This window comes from Malurus melanocephalus, unplaced genomic scaffold, assembly GCF_030028575.1.
Source record: "Malurus melanocephalus ecotype Western Australia unplaced genomic scaffold, MMel_1.1 scaffold_1, whole genome shotgun sequence".
Taxonomy (NCBI): domain Eukaryota; kingdom Metazoa; phylum Chordata; class Aves; order Passeriformes; family Maluridae; genus Malurus; species Malurus melanocephalus.
This window is the reverse complement of record NW_026623233.1, coordinates 8,361,483-8,386,228: the sequence shown is the minus strand read 5'-3', so window position 1 is coordinate 8,386,228 and position 24,746 is coordinate 8,361,483. Positions and strand designations below refer to the sequence as shown.

Here is a 24,746-nt window from a genome sequence, read left to right as displayed (position 1 = left end):
TTTGCTCTTTGTATCTCCACCCAGAAAGGTGGAAGAGGAAGAAAGGATTCAAAATCCTAACARGGAAGGAGAAGAGGGAGGATAACCTGGGTCTGGAGATCTGAGTGGAAAGTCTGAGTGACGAGATTTTAGGAATGAATCTAAAATATCCTATTCAGCTGAGAAGTAAATGCTTATCCTAAATGGTAGCATAGGAGAGAAAACAGAATAATCTCTAGTCAAGTTTCCTATGTCTTCTTAACATTAGGTTGCTTATTTGAAAAAGAATAATATAGTTGGATTCTTTTATTTATTTAAAACATGAACAAACAAAACCAAACTTCTTGTCTTGCAGTGAAGAGATATATCAGGAAAGGCATCCCCAATGAACATCGTGCATTGATCTGGATGATTGTGAGTGGGGCCCAAACCAACATGGAACAAAACCCTGGGTATTACCACAGACTGCTTGAAGGAGAGAAGAATGGCAAGCTGCTTGAAGCAATCAAAACAGGTTATTCTCTTGATAATGCTGTTTATCCGTATTTATCCATCCTACGTCCTTAAGTGTTAAGAGATCAAGTTATGTCATGGAAAACTTAATGTGTGTGTAGTAGTGCTTTAAGTGCTGAATTAACTCTTAAATTAGATTAGCTGTAAGCTCTTTACCAGCACAGATCACAGCTTCATCATGTGGTTAAAAGCATTAAGGAATGCTTTTAAGGAAGACTAGAAATTATTTGAGAAGGAATAAACTAGAAAACATTATAGTCTCATCTCCTAAGTGATTGATGGTTTATAACTTAGAGCCATAACTCCTGCTGTTGAATCTGTTTCTCCTTATTTCTGTCCCATAGGACAATGGAAAAGCAGCAGGGATGGTTGAAGGTGTGGTAGAGAGGCCCATATGAGGCAGGTGAAGTATGCTAGGATTTCAGGTTGAGTAAAAAGACTGCAAAGAAAAAGTTGTTGATAGATGTATGTGRATTATAAATGGTGCAAAGAGGGTGAACAGGGAGCAATTGTTATTTGTTTCTTGTAATGTAAGAACCAAGGACACTGAACAAAATTTGCCATGCTGCAGGTTTAGAAGAGCCTATCAGTGAGTTGTGGCACTTGTTACTGTGCTGCAGGGATTAGAAACTGGTTTAAAAAGCAATTTGATAAACTGACAGGTGGGGGAATCTGCTTGATGCATGARATATTAAACACTAAATGTAAATCCCTGGGAAAAATGTAGGAGGTGAAATACCCCTCCTTGTGCTTTCTGTGAGCGTTGTTCAGTGGCCAGTACAGATGACAGGGTATAAGGGCAATCAAAACTTTTGGCCCACTGGGAGCAAAAAGAGTCAGTAGGTGAGGACAAACAAGTAGGAGTTTGATGTAACTGATGCTTGTCCTGAAACCTGCTACAGCAGAGCCTTTGTGGAGAAGCTGATACTGGATGATTTGCACAATTAAAAAGTCAAGAGGTTGGGCTCTGTTCCGGAACAATGCTGAGGTTGTTTGATTAGAAAAGCAGGTTGTCTTTTTCCTCTTGCAAAAAAGCCCCCAAGTACTTAAAGTTTGGGCTTTCTGTATTTTTATTCAAGTTGGATAAGCATCTAAACACTTTTTGTTTATGTGGAGTTTCTTCTCTGCCTTTCCCTGCASCAGCAGTTACTTTGGGCTTTTGGGACTACACGCCTCAGTAAGGTATTTTGGAGCATAAACTTCATGTTCCTATGAATATGGAGATTAGCCAGAAATCTGCAGGCTTATRTCCTGCTCAGAAGTAGAAACAGCAGAGCTCTAGCTGTGAATACAGAGTGAGCTAGTAAGATGAATTTCTAAAACCAACTTTGGTAGGGGTCTGGAGAAGGGTCGGGCTATTCAATTGGGGTACAATTGCTGCAAGAGAGGGTTGAAACAATTTTTCTCCAGTACTAGACAAAGACATGAAGGGTTGGTAGGTGGCTTTCCATGCAGGTTAAAATGAAATAAAAATATTTTTGTGGGGAAGGAAAAATATTGGAAGATGATAAGGAGCTATTTGTGAGCTATGGAGGAAATACAGTTTGGGAAGACCTATTACATTTGACTGGAAAACTGCAGAAGAGAAAATTTAAATGGAGCAAGTAAGGGAAAAGATAAAGAAAAATGGCTTGGAAGAGGAGAAAAAGTAAAATTACCACCTCAGACACTCCAGTGGTAGATTTTCCTTCAGAAAAGAAGAATCAATGTGGACATGGGAGGGGGTGAAAGGAACAATGTACTTAAGGTGAATATAAACTTCATGGTTAGTGTGTTTAATCAACTTGAGCTTCTGGGGACTATGCACTTTTTATAGTGGGCTTTAGCTAGCTGAGGGCTTTCAGTGTGAGTTCTTGCCTGACTTTTATTTTGTTTCTTCAAGTGCTGTTTCCCCATTACTGTAGTTATCTTTAATGGTAAACCAAGGTAAGATGTGGAGTTGTACTGCCGTTCGCTTTCATGTTTGCAGTTTCCAGAATTTTCACGCAACTGTGCTGCATTTATTCCCACAGTCTGGCTGTGAAGTTACAGCCCAGCACAATGCTGGGGTTTATAAACAAGAGAACAGCAATCACACTTTTTTCCCAGGGGAGGAGCAGAAGGACAAGGCCAACCAGACTTTATTTTAAATTTAATTTTAAAACGTGTRAGAGCCAATGCGTCCTGCTTCTTTCACATGTCCAGAAGCTACAAACAATTTTTATTGTATGTTTGGAACTTGTTTTCGTATGGGAAAATCTTTAATGGGATATAATCAGGTTTAAAAGGGCAGGTAGATTGTGCACAGAAATGGTCTAATCTTTAAAGAAAAATCTGATTAGTAATAGCAACGGAAATCTTTCAGCTAATTAAGTCTATAATCTGTTCTTTCACCATTTTTGCCCTTTAGCTTGCTGATTCTGAACTGACGAGCTTTATTGCTGACTTTCTCTTATTTGGTATTTGCTGTTTGAAGCATTTTTTTTTTTTTTTTTTTAAAAGAAATGTAGGAGAGAACAGGCTTCTTACTCCAAACGTAAAAAAAAAAAGAGCTTAAAGAATGCAGGTCTAAATTTTCATGTCTTACTTTACGTACATATTTAGAAGGGCATGCATTCCAACTACACTTTGTTTTTCATGCCCTCTTATAGGAAAATTTCCTAGGACAAAAGATGTTGTAAGATTAGAAGCTGTCCCTCTAATGCAGAGGCTATGTGCTAGTTACAAAACGACTGGAATGTAAGYTGTAGCTTCCTTGGAGTAAGCTCCYCTTAGGCTGGGCYACTGAATTTTGGAGTGTGTTTGTGTCTGCAAGTGCTCTGGCATGCACCTGCAGCTGATCTGTGTTTTCACTCTTATTTTTCATGAGGAGGAGTTGTAGGTGCTGTGAAAACCAGGGTCTGATATTTATCAGTCAGTCCCAGAGCCTGTGCTGTGTGACAGCTGGCATAAGGATCTGACTGTGGATTGGATGGTAGTTGCCGAATCTTAATTGAGTTTATGATGGGTTCAGAAAAGTAATTCAAACAATGGTCATTGCATTTCGCTGGAGACAGGGAATATTTTACTATCAAAGCACTAAGAAGCTTCACTGAATGTTGTTAAACTATTAGTGGAAGTTGGGAATTTTCAGGTGACTTTAAAGCATTTAACCATGCAAGAAGAAGGGGAACAGCAGTGTCAGCTCTTGTGGCTCTCCGTAAGGGGACCCCTATCAGAGTAGCCCTGTCAGGTCATACCTAAACAGCTGCCTCATTTGGTCTACCAGAACAGCTAAAGGGAGAACTGGAGGTGTAGAGTGTGTAGTGACACTTCCTCAAAATGCTTTTCCCAGTCTCCAGTTATCTGATGTTTGGAGAGTTCCCAAGACATATGCTGCATGTTTGTACCTAATAATGCTGGATGGGAAAAAAATCGCAAAAACTCTKCTGGTTTCTCCTTTTTTATGTTGTTTATCCTGCTCATGATTTTGCAGATTTGTGCAGGCTCAATGCTGTTAAGAATCTCCCTCTAAACTAAGGAGCTCTAATCCATCTGGGTTTGAGCTAAATGTGATAGCCATTTCATGTCTGTGGTCTTCCTTGTTGCCATTCTTTTCTGCCATTTCTCTAAATCTGGTATCATCTTTTGGAGATGAAGGGGACTGGAATTTATGCATGTGTTTCTCGGATTTATGCAATGTCAGTGTTGTTCTTTTATAGGAAATCCTAATCCCTTTGGCTTTCTTGGTTGCTGAAAGCTCTTGAAGTGTTACTTGGTGRTGGGGGTTGTCAGGCTCAATTTTTCAGACTTTAGTTAATAACAAACTTGGCCTTAACTTCAAACAAACAAACAACACCTCCCCCTGCCAATCCTCAAAACARTTTCTAGTTCCAGGTGTTGCAGGGAAAAGCTTAAAGATGACTCCTAAATATCCAGTTATTACAAATCTAAAGCACCCTTTAAGTGTACTATTTTTACAAGTTGCAATTTATGGCCTAACCTCATTATTCTGGATTTGCAGTGGAGTTTTCAAATGCTTGTAGTTGGCAGTTGAGGTGAATTTTTGCTCTGCTCTCTACTGTGTGAATCAAGAAAAAAATACTTGCCTGGAGGCTCTTCAGAGCAGATGCACATCACAGATATAGCAGTGGCAAAGTGACCATGACTGGACTAGGAGATGTGGGTTATATAAATAGTTGTGTAATTTACTGACCACCTGTGTCTTGAAGTGGGAAGCACCTGGATATGTAAAAATTAGAWAGTAAAAGTGCCATGGTTTAGAAGACGTATTCTCCAATTTAGTACTCACACTAAAACCATGTGCTAATCCCTCTCCCCACTCAGCTGGAGAGACAAAAGGCAAAGGTCATGGGTTGACACGAGAACAATTTACTGGAAACAGCAATGAGATATGAAAACGAACAGTAACAGCAACAATATCAATAACAAAAGGTATAAAAAAATATTCACATGGGAAGAAAACAAACARTAATAGATAATACCWGATGGCTCCCTCTGCCACTTTCTCATCTGGCTGGAACCCCTTCTTCCTGGAAAAGAGTCCCTTTTCCCTGACTCTTGCAATGATGAGGTGTATAGAACAACCCCTAGATCCTACAGCCACACCTACAGCCACCCTTCCCACCTAGTCAGAAACTAACCCTGTCCTGGATGGAATCAGGACAAAAAAGGAAGAAYGAAATAGCAAGGTGAAGAAGGTTGTTTTGTAGATGGCTGACTTTTGAAGTACTCTAATTAGGAAAAGCACAAGTCTGGTTCCAGCAGCATTAGTTTTCTGGACTGTGCTTTCAAATCTCTTTGCTCCAGAAATAGCATCAATGACTGTGATTCTTGGTACCAAAATAGAYATCTGTTTTATAAACTGAGGCTAACGTGGCTATCTGCCTGTGTTTGTGTCACTGAATGAGGTAGAAATACTGCAGACCCATGAGAGGGAAAAGGGAAGCCAATGATCTTTTCATGATAGCTGCACAGAGATAAATCAGCAGGAGAGCAGTTGGTTGGTTTTGTTTCACAGCATCGTAACACTGCCACCTCAGAGTGCTGAAAGATGGTCTAAAAACTGCTATTGGGATTTAATCTGAATTTACTACAAAAGAGTAGCTATATTTTTTCATTGTGGCCTTCTTTCTGATTCTGCGCTCCAATACCTAGTTTATTTATAAGCAGCAGATCTGCACACAATGACAAGATAGTCATAATTTTGGGATTCATCTAGCAGTGTAAGGTTCTAATGTTCCTTTCCCTGCTCGAAAAGAATTCTGATATTTTCTCCCAAACTGGGCTATTGTGAGGCTGTGTTCCCTTGGACAGTAATGTCTATTAAGAATGAAGCAGATGAATGGATATAGGTCAGAAGGTAGGTTGTGCAGAGCATGAGAAGGTAGTGTTTGGATGTCTCCCCTGGAACAGATGCTGTAAAGTCCAGGTAAGAGGTGAAGCCAAATGAACAGCTCTTGCCTGCCCTTGCCATTTGCCTCCAGTCATCTCTGACCCTCATCTTGTAGTATGGTAAAACTTATTGGCTCATGTGYGCCTGTGGAGCAGGTTGAATTCCCTCACCTTTCAGTCAGAGGAGCCTCAGAACTGGAGGAAGAGGGAGAGCATGCAAACAGAGCAGAAAGGAGAGGATGGAGAGGAAGGGGGACCCTCTGCTCTTGTTATGCTCAAAGTGATAGTCTGCCACAAGCAGTCCTGCAAGATCATGCCCCGTATCTTTTCTTAAGGGTAAAGCCTCTTAGCTCTTGTATCTTGTTTTTTCTCTCCATCCCCTCCCCCTGAACTAAAATACTGTTACTAAATATAAAGGAAAGTTTTMAATCCTTCATAAAACTAGGGAAGACTACCCCTAGTCCTTGTGGGAAAAACATGCTCTGCAATCAGAAGGCAAGTTGAAGCTGATTCTCTCAATTGCAGGTTATGAAATTACAGATGAGTTCAGTTTGTGTAGTCCCTGCTTTGTATGTGATGGACTTTTCTTACTGCTCCTTCATCCTTTCTCTGCATAGCTGAGAAGAGCCATCGCTGAAATTCAGCATTAATCTTTTCTGTAACATTCAGCATATACTTCAATAAAGAATAAATTTTTATTTTGCAATATTAATACTAATTTTGCTGATCTTCCTACCAAGAAGAAACAGAAGAAATTTATTTATCCTTTAAATGTCTGTTGTTCAAGTCCTCTTAAAAATTGTCTTTTTCCTTTTGTTTTTCTTTTCACTCATATGAGATGTGAAGGAAAATATTTTTCTGCAAATGATTTGTTCTCTTTAAAAGGAAGAAATAGTGATTAGTGTGACAACTTCTTCATGCTTGTGACTTCCACTACACTACTTGTGATTTTGGGGAGCTTTCTTCCTGTGGTTGCTTACAGCTGAACTTTGTGTCAAAGCCATAGCAGGCTTCTTCCTTTATGCCGGAAAAGGCTGATAAAAAGTGATAATTCTTAGGACATGAAGATCTGTACAGAGGTGCTGTTACTATAATTTGYTTTTAACTTGAACCCAATTTGTTGTTGTTAAATATAACCCAAACAACTACTCATATTTTATTAATAACTCTTGGGTTTTGAAAGTCTGCAAAGTTACTTTTAGACATTTAAGTTTGAGAGAAAAATTCTATTTAAAAATCATGTGCACMAGTCTGGGCTAGTGACCTTGGGTTCTCTCTTTATAGAGTAAAGCAGGCCAAAAATTAACTCTGCCTGTTTCTTTCCAAAAGCTAATGACTGTTTTGGGGTGACTAGCTCAAACTTGCATGTCTAATTTTTAGACCTTTGTAAGGAGACATGAGTTCCACTATTAATGCTTGATCTGAAAGAAATTAATGGTTGGAAATGTCAGTTAATTGGCATAGTGGTTAAGGATTGAGCTTGAAGCGTATGGGAATATGCTCTGCTGCTTGGTTATCAGAAATCACTCCCCTTCTCGATGGTCTTGCACTAGTGAAGACACAAGTTTTCTCATGGTCATATAATGGAGAAGCTTGAATTTTAAAACGTGATTTTTTGAGAGGAAGCTGCCAGCTGTGGGAACAGGGCTGGTTTTTTTTTTTGGCTGTGACTGGTTGAAGTTCACTGAATAACTCAATTGAAAGCTCATCTGATTTGTTAATGAGACTGTGCTTTCCTAGAAGCACAGCTCATTTCATGCCACTTGACTTGATACATTTGGCATGTCTTGTTTCTGTCAGGCTAAATACCTGGTTTGCTTTCATTTAAGCCTTTGCAGTCAGACATGGAGAGAGTACACTCTGCAGGAGAATTTCTTCAGGCCTGCTTGAAATTGGTTTCTGTGCACAAATAGGATTATTCTTTCTAGGAGTAGACTATCCTTGAATGCAAGTGCCCTTTTAGCCAAAATGGAGGTAAAGCTGTTTCTTAAAATTAATCCACCAAAACAACCGTTCAGTGAACCATAGTGAAGCTTCAGCTGTACTTCAGAAGAGCTGTAAAAGTTTGTTTGGAAAGTGAAAGAGRGAACAGTTCTTAATTTTGTTCTTTTTGCCTTTTGTCTAGATATGAACAGAACATTTCCAGATAATGTAAAATTCCGCAAAACAGCTGATCCGTGTTTGCAGCACGCGCTCTACAATGTGTTGGTAGCATATGGGCATCACAATAAAGCAGTAGGATATTGTCAGGTAGGTAATCACTGTTTTGTAAACAATGCTGCATTTCACCAGTGGTAATTGTTCTTGTCCATTTGAATGTGCAGAAGCACACACAAGCTATTTCTGTTTTTAAACTGGCCCTGGGGAGGTGGAGAGTATGATACATACTCCCTGGGGAGTATGAATAGCTTCAGGCAAGTTCAGATGTCCTGAATTTCTCYGTGGCTGTCTAGCTTCATCAGTTTGGTTCTACAGTTAGCTGTAATGGAAGTATTTTATCACACATGCCTGTATTAAGATCAATTGCTTTGGAGAGCAAGAGAAAGCGAGCTTATCTTTGCCAAAATAGGCCTCAGTATGTACAAGGCATCATGAGATCTCAATTTCCTTTGTTTTCACTGTCACATTTTTCAAAATGCAGAAAGATCAGCATTAATCTGACATGATGTACTTGGGGGCTGGTGGTATTTATTTAGCGCCATCTYCCAATACAGATAACATAAATAGGAAAATTTCTTTGAAATTCAACCTGAAATTCAACCTGAATTTGATGGCAGTTCAAGAAAGCTTCTGTTGTCACTGTCAAGTACTGTAAAGTTTCCTGTGGCACACAGAGAAGATAAAAGTTGATTTGTGACAGTCTGACAGTCAAGAAAAAAATGGCCATCTTTAAGGATCATGAAGAAGCAGGAGCTGTCATGRGCAAAATGTATTTTCAGTTCACTTACTAAATCCTTTCCTGTCCCCTCCCCTTCCTCACCAAGAATATATGTGCTMATATACAGCTCATGTTAGTTGAGAAGGGTAGTATAGTAAATAYAGCTGCACTAAAGTTAAAACAATATGAATAGTATTTATTTAAATCTGGAGAGAAGAATTTGGAGGGACTTAAGCCTACACTGAAGTCACTAAAGAAAATTCTTGTGTATCCCAACCAGTTTTAGTACAGAAATTATTTACTCCCATTCTTCAAAAGATAAGTGATTTTTATTATTTTCAGTAATACGTATTTATTAAAATTAACTTCAGTATTTTGATAATAAGGAGTAGAATTACCAATACTCACTTTTGCAAGTGTCAGACTTCTATACAGAGGTGGTTATACGCAACAGGACACAGACACAACTTCTAAACCATAGTAGCTTCTGCATGTTCATTTGTTAATAAAATGTTTTGGTGTCTTTACTTTTTAATGGGCTAATGAAAGAAGAACACTTAAAAACCCCTTGTGTGGATTCGTTGCACGTCTGGTCTCCTCACAAGATCAGTGCTATTATATGTAAATGTGGAGGCATTACATACTGGAGGCACTATGGAAGAAAATTATTTGTATACATCCTTTGGATGAGTTAAGCAKCAAAGGCTTGTAAAAGCTGCTGGAACTGCAACCTTTTACTTAGTGTGTTTGGGTCAGACATTCTTCTTCTGCAGCCTCGTGGTCTGCCTGTAGGTGTTGTGTTTGTAGAGCTCCTCTAATACRGCTGTGTTTTGGTTCTGATCAAAGCACCATTGGGTTTTGGAATTAAAAAAAAAGGAAATTGAAAGTATAGACTGCTAAGCTTTATTCTTTTAATTTTCCTCTCCTTGATCTTTGTTAATAATTCTTGTTAGCTGTTGTCATGCAGGTTTAGCAGGTTACTCAACCAGTGGCCTTCATTACTAGAGTTTACTTAATATGTATACTTTGTGGAACTATAGTAATTTAGCCCTTAATCAAAATAAGTAAGCTAGAAACTCTTAAGATAAACTGTATACATCTTAAAACCCTTCTCTCTGTTTCAGGGCATGAACTTCATTGCTGGATACCTGATTCTTATTACAAAGAATGAAGAGGAGTCCTTTTGGCTGCTAGATGCTCTTATTGGAAGAATATTACCTGGTATGTTAAAAACATAATTTTRCTCATATATTGGAGCTTGGATTTTATCTTTGCATTCTTCTCTAGTTTCAGAGGCTTTAGATGTTAAAATTGGGCCTGTCTGGACTAAAGATTTTTTAGGTCCTGGAAACACAGGGCAAAAACAAAGCACACTGGCAAAATTTGTCARTGTCTCATAGTCAGATTTTGGTCTTGATGCACTGGTTTGTGTGTGTTAATATGCTGTCTTTCTTCTCACTCCCTGCTTACAGCTGTTAGGTGTCTTTCTCTGTCCCTGTGATGCTGGGGAACAGGGCTTGGGAAGGTATCTAGGATTTGGCATTTGGGATTGCAGGGATGTGACACAAAGCACAGATGAAGCAGTGATTGCAGAGCAGAGCAAAGGTGGGAGATGTGTGCAGTTTGAGCACTGAGTCTGGAGCAGGAATTCCCAGTGGCTTGGCAGGATGCAACATGAGTTTTCTGCTATGGTTTTTGATGAGGTTGTGGTAGTTTCCGCTGTGTCCCCATTTCTGAGTGAAAATTTCTTGGATGCTTCACACATCATGATTTTGCAACAAAGCGAACAAATGTCAAAATCCCTGTCTGTGTATGGGAATTTCTTGTTAAAACTCAGTTACAATCYACAATAATCTAACCAGGCTGCTCAGTATGGTCCAGAGAGATATTGAGCTATTAAACTAGAAGAAATTAAGCTATAGACAATATCTGCACAGTAGCTCTCTGAGTTTCCTTGCCTGGATTTCTGGGTTTGCAGGAGGTGTTTACACAATGAATTTTGCCCCAGGTATAAGCTGAACCTCACTGCACATGTGAGGTAGTTTAAAACCAGAAGCAGACACCAGGCACAACTGTATTTTTTACTCCTGTGAATGCATTTGGRAATGTTTTTTTCTTGGGATTTAATTGTAGAGGGAGAATGGTTTCTTTGTGAATTCCCATTAGGATTGCACAGAACTGACTACAGATACACCTGTAACGTAGGTGGAACGACTAATTGGAAGACCAATAAAACATGGAGGACTAATTCCTTATTGGCCCAGTTTTGCTTTTGCGTAGATCTTTATCTCAAATGGTTGGAGGTGGAATTCAGTACTACACTGTCAACTAGGTGTTGGTCAAGGACATCAAGGTTGATTGATTCTTTCATTTTTCCTTCTTTCTTAAGATTAAATTTAAAAAAAAAATGGTGTCCTATTCAATAGAAACACCAATASAGAAATATAGAAGAATAGCTGAAAGATTATTTTTATCCTTTTGAATGACTGTAAGAAGTTATTTTACACTGAATATACCATGCAGGAACTTGGATTTTCCTAGTGTGGAAAGGGAGGTTGGACTTTGTTTCCAGACTGAAAGAGACAGGCAGGGAATGTTCTGAGTTGTTGAATCAGTCTGCAAATATTTGACATCATGCACCCTTGAGGTTTACTTTCAAGCTATAAAAATAGTCTAAAGAAATCAACTGTCTGTTGCTTTTGTTCAGCCTTGAGAGCTCTAAGCTGTGCAAACAGGTAGGAGACAGGGCTGCTGTCTGCCGTGTGACCTGCCTGGCATGRGTGGATGTCTCCTTTGACATCACTGTGTCAGGGATAAGCAGGTTTATTGTGAAGTGATGTGTGGAAAYTCTTTCTGTTAATCCTTCCAATAGTCTTAGACGTTTTTATTTGAGGCAAAGGAGGTAGAGTCAGAATTTTATATTCATCATTTTTGGTAGGGAACTTAATTCACTTCRTCATAAACCTTCAGTTCTTGTATATCCTTCTACACTTTACTCATACCTGTGACAAAAGTTRTTCTTATTTTTCCCTCTTGGTTGTTGAGTTTATTTTAGGCAGTAGAATTGGTGATAAGAAGAATCTCTTAACATGAAATGYAATTACTGTGTATAAAGGAGGTGTGTATTTACTTAAGTTATATTTCTAGATATATTTTTACTTCTCTGTAACCAGACTTTAGCCTGGGTTCAACTGGGTAGTATGAATCTTCTATATAGTAGAAATATTTGTATTTGTCAGAAAAGTTGTTGYCAATGCTCTTTTCCCCCCTAGATTTTAAAAAATATTTTTATCCCTTCTATTCCCACTACTCTCCTGTATCATGTTGGATTTGTGTCTTTAAAAAATTCAAAGCATGGCAGATAAAATAATTGGCATAATTTCTGTGGAATACTGTGTGTGCATATGTAAGAGAGAATCAGACAGAAAGGCCATATTCATAAAGCAGCTCAGGTAAATGATAACTACCTTTCTGTTAACAGTGCAAGATAGAGCACATTTCAGTTTTAAGCCCTACAATTATTTGTTAGGGAAGTAGAGAAGCACTGCACCTCTCAACATCTTCTGGATCTTGAATGTTTTCCAGATCTTCAGAGGGAGGATTAGCAATCAGTTTTGTTGGATGCTAGAGTTTCATTAGCCAGCATTTTTCCATTAATTTGGTTGCTAATGTGCTTTCCTTGATTTGTTTGCTTTATAATCTACGTGTTTTGCCCCTATCCTTGCACCAAATATGCCTCCAGGTYGTGTCCTCGTTTTCCAGTGTGTGTCCTGTCACTGTCAGTTAAATCAGGGGTGCTTTAGGACAATTYAGAAATCCATTTTCTGCCCTCTGCYGTGTCCCTGTGAGTGCTTCTTCCCCTGCCCACACACATTTAATTACATTAAACAGTCGCTGTGCACCRTGATGCTGACAGGGGTTTTCTTGGTCAGCAGATGAACTAAGCCAGCCACAGATCAATGTCATTGATTGAAAAATGTACTGTGTGACAGATGGGAGCATTCTGGGGAAGTGACAGAAAATGGGACTCCATCAGTAGGGGTTTTCTGGCTGAATTGTTCTGTTACATCCAAATGGAGTTAGTGCAGCTGGAAGAGAGCCAGTAAATTAGGATTTGGTTGATTGGTGTGTGGAGTTGTGTGCATGCCTTTCATTTGGCTGAACATAGCACTCCTGGGTACAGCTGCATGAGGCCAGAAAGTTCCTGCTTCTGCTGAGGGCAAGCCCATGCATTTCTGCCCARTGTGTCTGTCAGCTGCTCAGTCAGGGATTTGGAGGGATTATCATTTAAACACAGCAAGGGGGAAGAGAATTATTTGTTTAACTGAAATTTTGGGTGTTACCAAATATTTTTTATTCCCAGGCTCATTCAAACAGACAGTTGGAGCAGATAGCATTGCCCACAAGAAGAAGTATAGATTCAATTCAGATTCAAGAGTGGATGTGCCTGCAGTTTGTACTCAGTGTAGYACTTCTGTTTCTGTTCTGTTCATCACTCTGATCCTTTTTGAGAAGTTTATAGGGTTTTCTTGGTTGTGTAAAGGAAATAGTGGGGAGATTGCCTCAGAAGGCTTTGGGTAGGTAGGACCTTTTAACTATGGTTCCTCAGTTCAGGAGTATATTTGTCATATTTCATAAATTTGTGATTAAATGGTGAGTTTTTGAGAAGAAAACTTGACAATTTGGCCTCACTTAAAGAGGACAATTATGCTTATATATAGCAGAACAATCCCCTTCCCATGGTCAGTGGTTCTCAGTCTGGAAGCAGCAGTGTTTATCAGGCTGGGCTCTAATTAGTCTACTGGGCTGTTGTACTGGAGTTAGTTGCTCTTACAGAAAACTAGTTGTGGAGTACTTCTTCAGTGGTTAAGAGAGGTCTCATGAGTTCTGCATTACCCTGTTCATGGCCAATTTTATATCCTTTTATTCTGGTGTCAATGCTGACTTTCAGGGGTGAGAAAAGTTCTCCTGTCTTTTGTGCTTACATTTCTTATGTTTGTAGGGTGCAGTCAATTTATTTTGGAGGTTTTTTTTTTTTTTGTATGGCTATGCTGCTTCAGTCAAACTCTTCTCTCGCATGATTTTTTTCTCTATTCCTGTTTTGGCCTAATAATTATTCTGTGTGATTGTTTCAGTTTGAATTGATTTTTCAGTTTTTTTTAAAAGACCTGATCACAGTGGTACACTTTCTTTCCAGCGGAGAATTAGGTAGTGCCTTGTGCACAATGGAAGGTGTTTTGCTAAAGAGAGAAAAACTGTAGGATTTCCCTTGCCTTTTTTTCTCTAGTAGCACTCTGGTTTTGATTTGTGATCTCCACCATAATTCATGTGCTGTTCCTCCTCCCTCATTGTCAACAGATGTTTTTTCCCACAGCATTTAGGAATTCATTATACCTTTTTGCTGAACTTTATTTGCACATTCTTGTTATTGTTATTTTAAATGTTGTCATGTCTCTTTTTCTTTTTCTCTCATGTTTTTAATAAAAATCTTACATGAGTTATAGCAATCTTCAAGAATCAGTCTAACAATCTTCCTTCAGTCTGCTTACTTTCTAGCATCTTCTTTTAAATTTTTTTTTACCGATGTGTACTGTGCGGTTGTTTATGAATGATGAAAAGAGCAGAGTTTTCARTGATGGAGTAGCCACCAGAGTAGTAGAGTGCACTGAAGTAAGTGGCATTAGCTGCAAGGACACAAGGTGCAAAGCAAGGTGCCACTCTGGTGTATAGTGTAGTGACTGCTGGTTAGGGCAGTGTCTGCGTGCTGAGATAACAGATATCTCATGTGTTTGTTCATCTCTCCCTGGCTTGCARTTGTATCAGTCAGAGACTCCAAGGTTGCACAAGAGATTAGGCTCAGTAAGAGACATGAATATTTGAACTGAATGGCATTATAGCTACATATCCTTCTCTTCTGAGTGATTCATGTTATAACATTCTTTTGATTCTCATCATACAGGCTTGCAGTTTTGATGGGAAGGACCAYTTGGGAAATGCAGAAGGCTGTACTAACCTGTAAAGTATTTCTATTTAGACTGCTTGCATTTAATTGCAGTTAAGCCTGTATTTATTTTGTTCTTGTGGCTGAATTTATTTAAATACCCTAATTGGGTATTGCCAGGGAACCTCTGATTGCAGAACTGGCTCAGCAGCTGCATCTTTTCAGACCTGCATCTCCAAAGGGAGCAGAACAGTTTCACATGAAGCATTTTATTTAGCTGTGCAGGTAAAAAACACTGCTAGACCTMAACTGAGCTGAATTTGCAGTCTAAAATGGGGACTGTTGTGTTGAAAAGCATGTCCTTTCAGAAAGAAGGCTTGAGCACCTCAGGCATGTGCTTTTGGTGTGGAAAGCTCCAGGGCTATGTGTGATGTGCATGAAACTGTTTGCAAAGTAGTTTTTGACAGCTGAGCTTTTTTTATAGCACCATCAACCCAGAAAATTTCAGCAGGTTGATCAGTTCTGGGCTGCTTCTTTATCTTCTTCCTCTGGCAGCACTCAGCTGCAGGTCTGTGAGTTGACAGAGTTCTCACTCATCCATGGAGTTCCTCTGTGATTGCATTTGAAGCTGTAGTGCTGTGCACCTCTGGACCACAACATCACATCTGCTGCTAGGAGACAGGAGCATTTTACTGATCAGCTGAATAATGAAGAGTTGTGAAATATGGGACTCYGTCATGTTTTACAGTTAACTCCCAGCAATGATGAAAGCATTGATCTTTGAGCATTAGAGGTCAGTTGAATTTACCTAGGAATTAAGCATGCAGTGTCCTGTTAAGCTGAAGGTGGAATGAAGGAGTCATGTGCCTGTATTTAGAAACCATGATAAGCCTGAAATCCTCATTACTTACAAATCTGAACTGCTTGGGATTTGTGAGACTTGAGCAAGCAGGAAATGAGTAACTGATGGGGTTTGTTTTTTTTTAAATGATACATGTATTTGTATCTTTGAAATTTGCTTACTTTCTGTATCATATCTCCTGTCTTCCCCCAGTCACAAACCTCATCAATAAAAGAATAATCTCATTATTTAGCAGGTCTGTTTTAGATGGCTGCATAGAACTCTTACACTTTTGTCTGAAACAGAAGTTTGCTGTTCATGGAAAGAATATACATGGTGTCAGCCTTACTTTTGTGAGCGAACATGAGAGTTTCAGCCCTGCTGCAAAAGCAACCATACTGTTTAAAAATGCTGAAGAATATTGTATTTCTTGACATGGCTGTATTTATACTGGAAGCAAACCTATTCCACCAAAAAAAACGTCAAGTATGCATCCTTCCTTCTGACRAGCAAGTCTTCTATTGGTATAATTTGATTATGTTGAACTTGAAGTGTCTTCAGTAGGCCATCCATAGTCCTACTGTGTGGGACTGCAGCCTTTGGCTATCTGAGCAGACAGTGCTATTGGCCTGTTTATCTCCCCAGTAAATCAAAGTTTTATCCCTACCAAAAGCCACCAGCAAAATAACATGTCAAATGAAATCTTAATTCAGTTAGGACTGATCAAAAGTAGAATTCCCTGACTGCATACAAAGGAGTAAGGTAGATAGAGTAGCATAAACATGGAAGTGTGGGGAAGTCTCCTTTTTTGGGATATGTAAAAACCAGTTARTAGCCAAACCCTAGTATGCAGTGCAAGGCTTACTTAGTTTGTGCTTCATATTTTACTGGAATAGCCATGTTGGGAGGATGTTCTTTTTTTGGTGTGTTTATTTTGTTTTAGCTAATGTCTCAAGTTGTGAAACCACTTATGTGCACATGTGGTATTGAAGCTATACGTTTGACAGAGCCATCTCCATGTTAAAGGGACTGTGCTGTTCCACCTCCGGAATAGCCAGGGCTAAATGTTTATTCAGTTTTAATTTTAATAATGGAACCTTCCTGAATATGTCACTTTGACAGAAAGAAGCATAGCATAGCAGCTGGCAAATGTATGATGGGCTATATGTGCTCAAAGCAGATCCCAATATACAGTTTTATGTTTGAACTTGWAAATTCCCTTAAAATGTATTAATATGCTTGAAGTGATCTGTGTAATAAAGTCTTAAACCAAGACTCATAAAACTGGATTTTCCATACAAAAAGCCAGGTGRGGAAATAGTAGTAATTCCTCTCATTGGGGCCTTTCAGTACTTAAAGAGAGCTTTAAAAAAAGTTGGAGAGTAACTTTTTATAGGAGCAGAKARTGACAGGACAAGGGRRAATTGTTCTAAACTAAAAGAGGGGACACCTAGATTAGATCTCAGGAGGTAATTCTTTGCTCAGAGGTTAGTGAGGCAGTGGAACATTCTAACCAGAGAAGTTGTGGATGCCACATCCCTGGAAGTGTTCAAGGCCARGTCAACCTACCTGTAAGGTGCCTTCCAGCTCAGACCTTTCTGTGAGTACTTCTGCAGCAGACTCATTTGGCTAGAGCTTATCTTTGTGAAAGGTCCCAGACATGGTTTGAAAGAGCAACCCTGCCACCCTGCACCACTGTATTCAAGATGTAAATTAGTCTTATTTAAAATGCATCCCCTATTTTTAATTGGAATTTGTTTTGTCCTAATTTTCAGGTTATTGCTTCTTTTGAAGACTTTCTCCTACTATATTAAAAAGCACAATGCCTAGCATGTTTTCTCCATGAACTTTGCTTTTCATTTTTCTTGCATAAATGCTACAAATAAAGTTCCTTACAGAACTCTATTTTTCTAAGTAGTGTTCATAACCTTTTATGTTCTTTCCAGTTCTTCAGTGTCCTGCTACAATTACGAATATCAGAGCTGCGTGCAGTTTTCTATCTTCAGTTTCAGCAATGTCATATACAGAGATGATACACTCTCCCTTCAGTAGTGAATATATCCCAGACTTTTTCTGAGCTCAGACATGCTTACTCTGGATCTATTGTATTTACRATTTAAAATACTGCAAAACTGAGGGTTTCTTCCTAAAATTCAACTGCATTAAGTGGTGCGGTTTTTAAAAATATGTCATAGTAGGAAGAAGCACTAGAAGCAACAGCAGGCATTGATATTGTTTCAAAATACAGYTTGATGCACATGCAGCATAGGTGGCAACATAAAGAATGTTGGTGTAAGGAGATGTTCACTGGGAGTAAAGGAAATTAAATTAAGAAAATCATGTGCAATGTAAAGTGCTAAGTTTTGTCTACCTAAATGTACAAGAAGGGAGTGTTTAGTTTGAGAAACAAAAAAGCAGCCTTGGTTGTTTCGCATGTTCATGTTCAGAAGACTAGAGTGTTTACTAAGCTGTCAGTTAATGGCCAGTGGAGAAGTCTCATTTGTTCCTCTTACAGTTTTAAAACCTGTTGCTTCAAGATTAAAATTAATTCTCTTGTTAGCTTYGTCAAGCTTGAAGTAAGAGGATTGTGGCTTTCATTCCCCTTCTATTCAGACCGAAGTGTTGGATTGGTTTCCTTCTTCTGTGCCAGAGTAGAAACATTCGTGTTGGTCCAGCTCTCTCTTTTAAGGCTCTGCTTCTGTCCCAGTCTCAAGTAATGTGCTCAGTGTCCCTATGGTGTGACTGTAGCATTCCTGTGAAGAGCTAATGAAAATGTAACACTGGGCTTCTTAAGGGTGAAAGGATATCAGTGCTGTGTTTTGTGCTGAGGTGTTAAGAATAATCTTGTCAGTGCAGTCAGCTGATAAAATACTATTCTTCCTAATCCTGTGGAGTCATTAAAAAACATAGAGCCAGGAATCCTTATTTGGCTTGAAGTCATCAGTCAATAAGATTCACTATAAATCTGTGAACTTTAAAAAAAGAGTTTGTTTCCTCAACAGATGTGATAAGCAGTTGTACTTTTCAGTGCTTATTTATGAATTTCCTCTCAGTTTGAGGAAATCAGTGATAAAAGTCTGTCCAAGTGTTCTGTGAATGAGAAGCTTTGGCTCCTGGGACCATCATCAGCCCCATAAATTGCAAAGAATTCTCCAAAGCATGCAGCTCCTTAGGCACAATTCATGGGGTGCAATGATGGGAGTCAGGCCGAGCTGTTTGGAATCAGCCGAGTGGGGAATCCACTGTTGGTTGGTGTCTGTCAGCTCAGTGATACTGTGAAAAAAAACACTGTCCACAAAAGAAGCCATTACAGGGGTAGTGGATACAAAGAGGGGAGAGAGGGAAGAGAGGAGAGCTGGCCAACAGTACTTTGCTCAGTTATATCTAAGCTAAATCAGGGTGTTTTGGTAGCTGTAACTTTAAGCTAGACTAGTTTTAAATGATGCCAATGTCTCTACTGACCAGCACATAATAGAGCTGGTATGTAAATAAATAATTAGCATAGCCAGTTTCATTCTCTGTAACTAAAATGTCTGAAAGTTGCATTTGTGTTTTYCAACATGCTGCTATCTTCAGTTTCTCTGAGGGGTTACACCTGAAGTCTTTGTTTCTTTGTATTTCATCTCTGCCTTCTGTAATGTCAGGAAGGATGACACCTTTGCCTGCCTTTCAATTGTCTTTATAATTAGAAGCATCCTTCTTCAGTTCCCAAATGGCAGGTAGCTACTACCTCTGCTCAGAATCCCATTGTGCTCTGTGAAWCGCAAATGAGAAACCTAAGGGCTCTTTCAGCTCCCTTGGATCTGTTTTCCAAGTTCGGGACCAGAAGCAAAAGATGAATACAGGCAGATGGCATTATGTAGAAACAAAAACTGCCTTTTTGTGCTTGCTGGAAAGGTGTTAAATAGTAAGTCATTTCTCAAGATATGGTATTCTAAATTTTATGTAATCTAAATATCAGCCAATAAGGATACATAAAGTGCTTGCATCCCATTTTTTAAGATMGTTCTGCCATCCAAAATAAATCTGGGTTCCTTTTTTTTCCTAAAGATTGTGTTTAATTGTGAATTGTACAGCTAGTGCTGGTTCTGGTGTGAGTTCAATACCCTGGGACTGAAGTTCTCAGTCAGTTTAGTTTGAAGGAAAAGATAAAATGTGGCTTGAGCCTGTTTTGTTTTGGTTTGATTTGGGTTGGTTTGTTAGATATTTTTTCCTATTCCCTGGAAAATCAGGAACTCGTGTTTTAAAAATAACATAGTTAAGAATTTTTAGTTTGCCATTTAACCCCATATCTGCAGGATATTAYTCTGACCAGGACACCTGTAGGGGTCACTGGTGGCCTGATACTGCAAAAACAATTGGCAGTACTCTTGGGTTTCCTCCTTTTCCTGTTGTGGCTTTCTGATTTCTTCCCAAAAGTAGGTTGTTCACCTTTTAATGTAGGGCGCCTGATGTAGRTACTTAGAAAACACAAAAGCTAGTATGTTTTAAATGTCTGGGTTTTTTCCCAATAAATGCACATGATAGACTCTGTTTCAGTTTTGACTTGAAATGTAGGAAATCTGGAACTAAGTGCTTTTCATGAAGTTGCCCAATTCTATTGATGGAAACCTATGATTTTTCCTGCCWGCCCTTAGGCCTGCTCTGTTTCTCTCTTCTGGATTCCAGTGAGGTCTGGTRGCAAGTGGTGATGTGCTTCTCCCGCAAGGAGACATTCTTGAATGTTGCTTGGTGTAACAATGAGCTATTTCTGCTGCTTGGGGAGGAGAGAGAACATTATCATCATCACATACACATGCCAGTTCTCATGGACATTATAAACATATTCTTGTGAATAAAATATTTTGCATTGCTTAGACTGTGAGTAAAGGTAAACCAGCTAATTTTTAACTTTTCAGTTGGTTTGGATCTCCAAGACAAATCATTCTGTCCTGAACTGGCTATGTAGCCTCTTGCAATAATAGTCCGAATTGCTGGAAAATAAGTAGCAGAGCTCAGGCCTTGTTTGGGTATTTTTGTGACACTTAAGCATTTAGTTTATACTAGGAATGTGTATATTTAACCTGACATATGCACAACAGACTARAAGGATTTTTTTTTTAACTTCTGCAGCTCTGACTTGTAGAGATAATTTAAGGCTATAAGATTGTTGCATCTTAAACTTTTATTTTTGGAACCTCTTAATCTATTTGTAACAGAGAACAAGGTCATACAGTCCCTACAAGCTTTATCCTTCTTTCCTACAAATCTTATTACTGTTCTGGAGCACAAGCAGCCAGTTATGTCTTAGTCCTGGACATTCTGGTAGGATTCAGAGAGGTGCTAACTTCTGTGATAGGGAGACAATGAAATGTAGTGTTAGGAATATCTCTTTGCCAGAAGAGATTTCCATCTCAGTGACTGCATGCCACAGCCCTTTGAACAAGGGACTAAGTCCCTTCATCTGTCACCTGTGTTGTACRGTAGCAATAAAGTAGCTGGCAGCTGGTGAAGCTGGCTTTTCCTGGCTTTTCCTGTGTGCTGCTTGACTCCAGGGGGAAGAAGSTGATGAACCCAACAGAGCCACAGGGCTACACTGCTGTTCGGGGTCAGGACTCTGATGAGGAAGGGGCACTTGGCAAGCATGAATTCCATGTGGGATGCTGCCCACAGTGCCCTCTGCTGTGCTCTCAGGCACTCCTAAACTTAGCAAGGCATCCAAAATCCATAGGCAGGTACTTGGAACAACAGAGCAAGCAAAGCAGGTCCAYACTGTTAAACAACAAAGGGAAAGCTGAGAGGAAAGTACAGAAAGCCTAGGATTAGATTACAGAAGCACTTGAAAATGCAGAGTTGCATATTGAGAARCAATCTTCATCTAAACATTTTTCTGGAATTTAATAATGATAATATAATAATAATAGAATATTTCATTTGTTGCCTTTCAGAAAATGTGATGAAAAATCATGTAGTGGGTGATCATCTAAAAATTAACATTATCACTTCCATTTGACCATGTGAAGAATAAAAGGAAACAACCTGGCTATGTGTTTTTTTCAGGGGAATGATATTTTGTCAGAGGACATTCCTATAAACCATCTAGATCAACAGATACACAATATAATTAGCCTACTTTTTTTTTTTTTTTTAATTAGTATGTGGCATATTGGAAGCAGTTACCGAGTCAGGTTTGTTCTGGGTCATCAGCTGCTCAGTATTTTGCCAGATTATTGAGAGAGGGAAAATAATTAAGATGCTAATAAAATGTGGATCATGCAAATCTAGAAATTTGTAAGATAGATATGGAAGGAACATAAAGCTAATTTGTTTCAATGGTAGAGGAAAAATAATATACTGCACTGTATCTTGTGAAAAACAGCATTGTGGTATGGGGAAGAGGTAGGCTTGTGTAGACTTATTTATAAACAAGGATGTTTTGACTTCTGGGCAGAGCAGCCAATTATAAAATATTAGGAAAATAGGACACACAGTGAAGCRTTTGCAGCATGGGAGAGCTGCAGGATTTTTGCTGAGGGGACATTTCCGGAAGGTTTAATGACTGGGAATCCCTAGTAAATAAGAAAGGGAATAGAAGAGCCGATGTAGGTTAAATGTTACCAAGCACTCAGGCACTGAACCAAGTTACAAAATAATTTTCCCTAGTGAAACCAGACCTGGACTGTGAAAGGTGTGTTCCTTGTAAGTCATCTGTGGGTAAGTTTTGCACAACATTCCTCAGGAATGTTTCTGAAGAATTTGGAAATGTGGCTTTCYTAATTTGAGGAGCTAATTTTATATATGTGCATTTATGTATAAAAGTATATATACAGGAAAAAATAAATAGAAAATTATAATTACATATTAATTATACWTAATAATTRTAATTAATACCCACATGAACTATAATTAACCTCTAATAATTACATGTAAAAATGTCTCGAGTGCAGATTCTTTTAACCTAACTTCTGTTGTGAACTGGCAGCCAATATCCTGGAAACCCCTGCTAGTCAGTTATTGGCATTTGCATAAATCGTTAATCACTCCTCCCACTTGTTCTGCAGCAGCGCTGGGCTCAGCATTGCAGTGCTGTGTACCCGGGCACATGGGAGCYGCTCCTGCTCCAGGAGGAACAGCAGGGGGCTGCCCCAGATAGATGAATAGTTCCTTTTTCCCCTTCTGTCCAGCAGTACAATCTAACAGTCTTGAATGAAATTTTAATTTACACCAAAGCTTCCTGGCTGCTTCAGTAATTCACAGAGTGACATACCCACATTGCCTMTCTGTTAACTTTTTGCTTGCCAGCTCTTAAAGAGCTGGGTAGGTGTCCAGTTGTGTTGTTGAGATCGTGACATTTAATTTGCTGTACAGATTAAAAATAGCAGCTGCTGTTGGTTTCAGTGTACCAAATGGTTGCAGCAGAGCAGAACGAGTGGGCTGTTGTCCTTCCTCCTGAGGACATTTGCCAGTGGTAACTTAGAAAGGTTTCAAGTACTCACATGTTTCAGGAGAACAAAAAAAGGAAAAAAAAAGGGTTTGTGGATGTATGAGAGGAGGAGGAAAGACARGAAAGGGAAAAGGCTTGTTCTGTTACTTGCTGAGATGTGATTAGATTTTTATTTGCATGAAAGCAGCATTTTGAAAAAGATCTACTCAGCCAATTAATATTACTGTTACTTGCATTCCAGTTCAAAAATAAGCRCAACACTCATGCAACACATACAGAAAGAGAGGTTTTTGTGTTGGCTCTGATGTCATCATGTGTTTTCAGTATACTTTTTCATGGGATTACTTGTGTTTTAGCTCTTGGAGCTTTCTCTACAAGCAATTGAAAGGCAAATGGTTAAAAAAATGTATAGAGTGGCTTTTAGGCCTGTAGAGGAGTTTAACATATCGCTCTTCAGTGGGAACAAAGAAAAAGATTCCAGACAGAAAGCTAGATTCCTAAAGATTGAATGTGATGCTCTGCAGAAGCGTTAAAAACTCCTGTAGATGTAATAGAGTGTAGACAGGACAAATGTAGAGCAAACAGCTCATGGGGCAGGAAGTCCCTTCAGGAAAACCATTGGCAGAGGAAGGAGTGGAATATTAAACTACACTTGTGATTTTGTTACAGAAACTGAAGTGCTTATACATGTTCTGCATAGTCTGGACATATTTTTAAATTTACCTGTGGCACTGGGAGGTTTTATTATAGTTATTTCAGGCAAATAGACTTTGCTCAGATTCCTTCACCTTTGTGTGAACCATTGGCTATGCTGTGTGTCTGGGGAAAAACCAGTTAAGACAGAGAAACCTGAATTGCAGCTTTCCATAATCAGTGAAGGAAAGAAAGGCACAGGAAGGTGCTTGTGTTACCAGCAGTTTCTTTCAAAGCTAAAAACACAGGTCTTGTCAGCAAAGCACTCATGAAACATCAAAGATTGCTCCCCTGGACAGGAGCGGCCAAGTCAAGCTTAAATGTTTCTGTCAACATACAACCCCAAAAAAAAAAAAATTTCTTAAGCATCTGTGTAATTCTTGTCCCTTACTGGGGCGTTTGAATACTTRTGAACTGAAACAACATCTTTTTCTTCCCTTAAATATACCCAAAAATTATATCCAAAACTTACTAGTTTATAGAGCTGAGATGCTTTTTATTCAGCCTGCACCTTGGTAATAGAAATGGTTGCCCTGACAAACAGGCTGTGGACTGACAACCAGAGTGCACTCTGTTGTTCTTAATTGTGAATTTACRAGTGTACTGCARTGACCAGAAATGCATGATATGTACRTCTTATTTCAATCYCTGWCTTGGAGGTAAATTAAGTAGGAAGAGATGTTGCCTGAGGGATCTGTCATTCACTTCCTTTCAGAATTATTCTGTGAAAAGTGGGATTTTCTTGGCTCAGAGAAAGGAGAAAARAACTCCTTCCTTAATGGCTAGGTCACACCTTTAGAGATGGGGGCGTATCTGGGCTCCAGCACCCTGCACAGCTGATGCTCTGGGAAATTTGCATTTCCAGTTTGACAGGATCTAGTCTAAACGCTGCAGGTTATTGTGGTGGTTTGGGGTTTTTGTCTTTTTTTACTTGTCTGGGTGTTGTGTGGACTGTGAGTTATGCAACACCCACACACAGGAAGAAGGTGGTGGTTATACTGAACAGTTTAAGTATTACTAACACTTTTTTAGTTTAAGCTAGCAGTCAAAAACCATCTAGACTAYCCTTCCTCGGGAAGGAAGAATTAATTGCCAAAAAACATCA

The 24,746-nt window shown here is 39.0% G+C and overlaps 1 protein-coding gene across 2 annotated transcripts in view; it reads left to right on the top strand.

Annotated features, from left to right (window-relative positions):
• GRTP1 (growth hormone regulated TBC protein 1) overlaps positions 1-24,746 on the top strand; it is a 35,393-nt gene that overhangs the window by 7,320 nt on the left and 3,327 nt on the right. Inside the window, exons 3-5 of one of the 2 annotated variants that reach the window (XM_057390661.1) lie at positions 335-493; positions 7,991-8,115; positions 9,868-9,964. In XM_057390661.1, coding sequence (XP_057246644.1) covers positions 335-493; positions 7,991-8,115; positions 9,868-9,964 — 381 coding nt within the window. The remainder of the gene's footprint in view (positions 1-334; positions 494-7,990; positions 8,116-9,867; positions 9,965-24,746) is intronic. The other variant, XM_057363556.1, reaches the window with a different exon arrangement.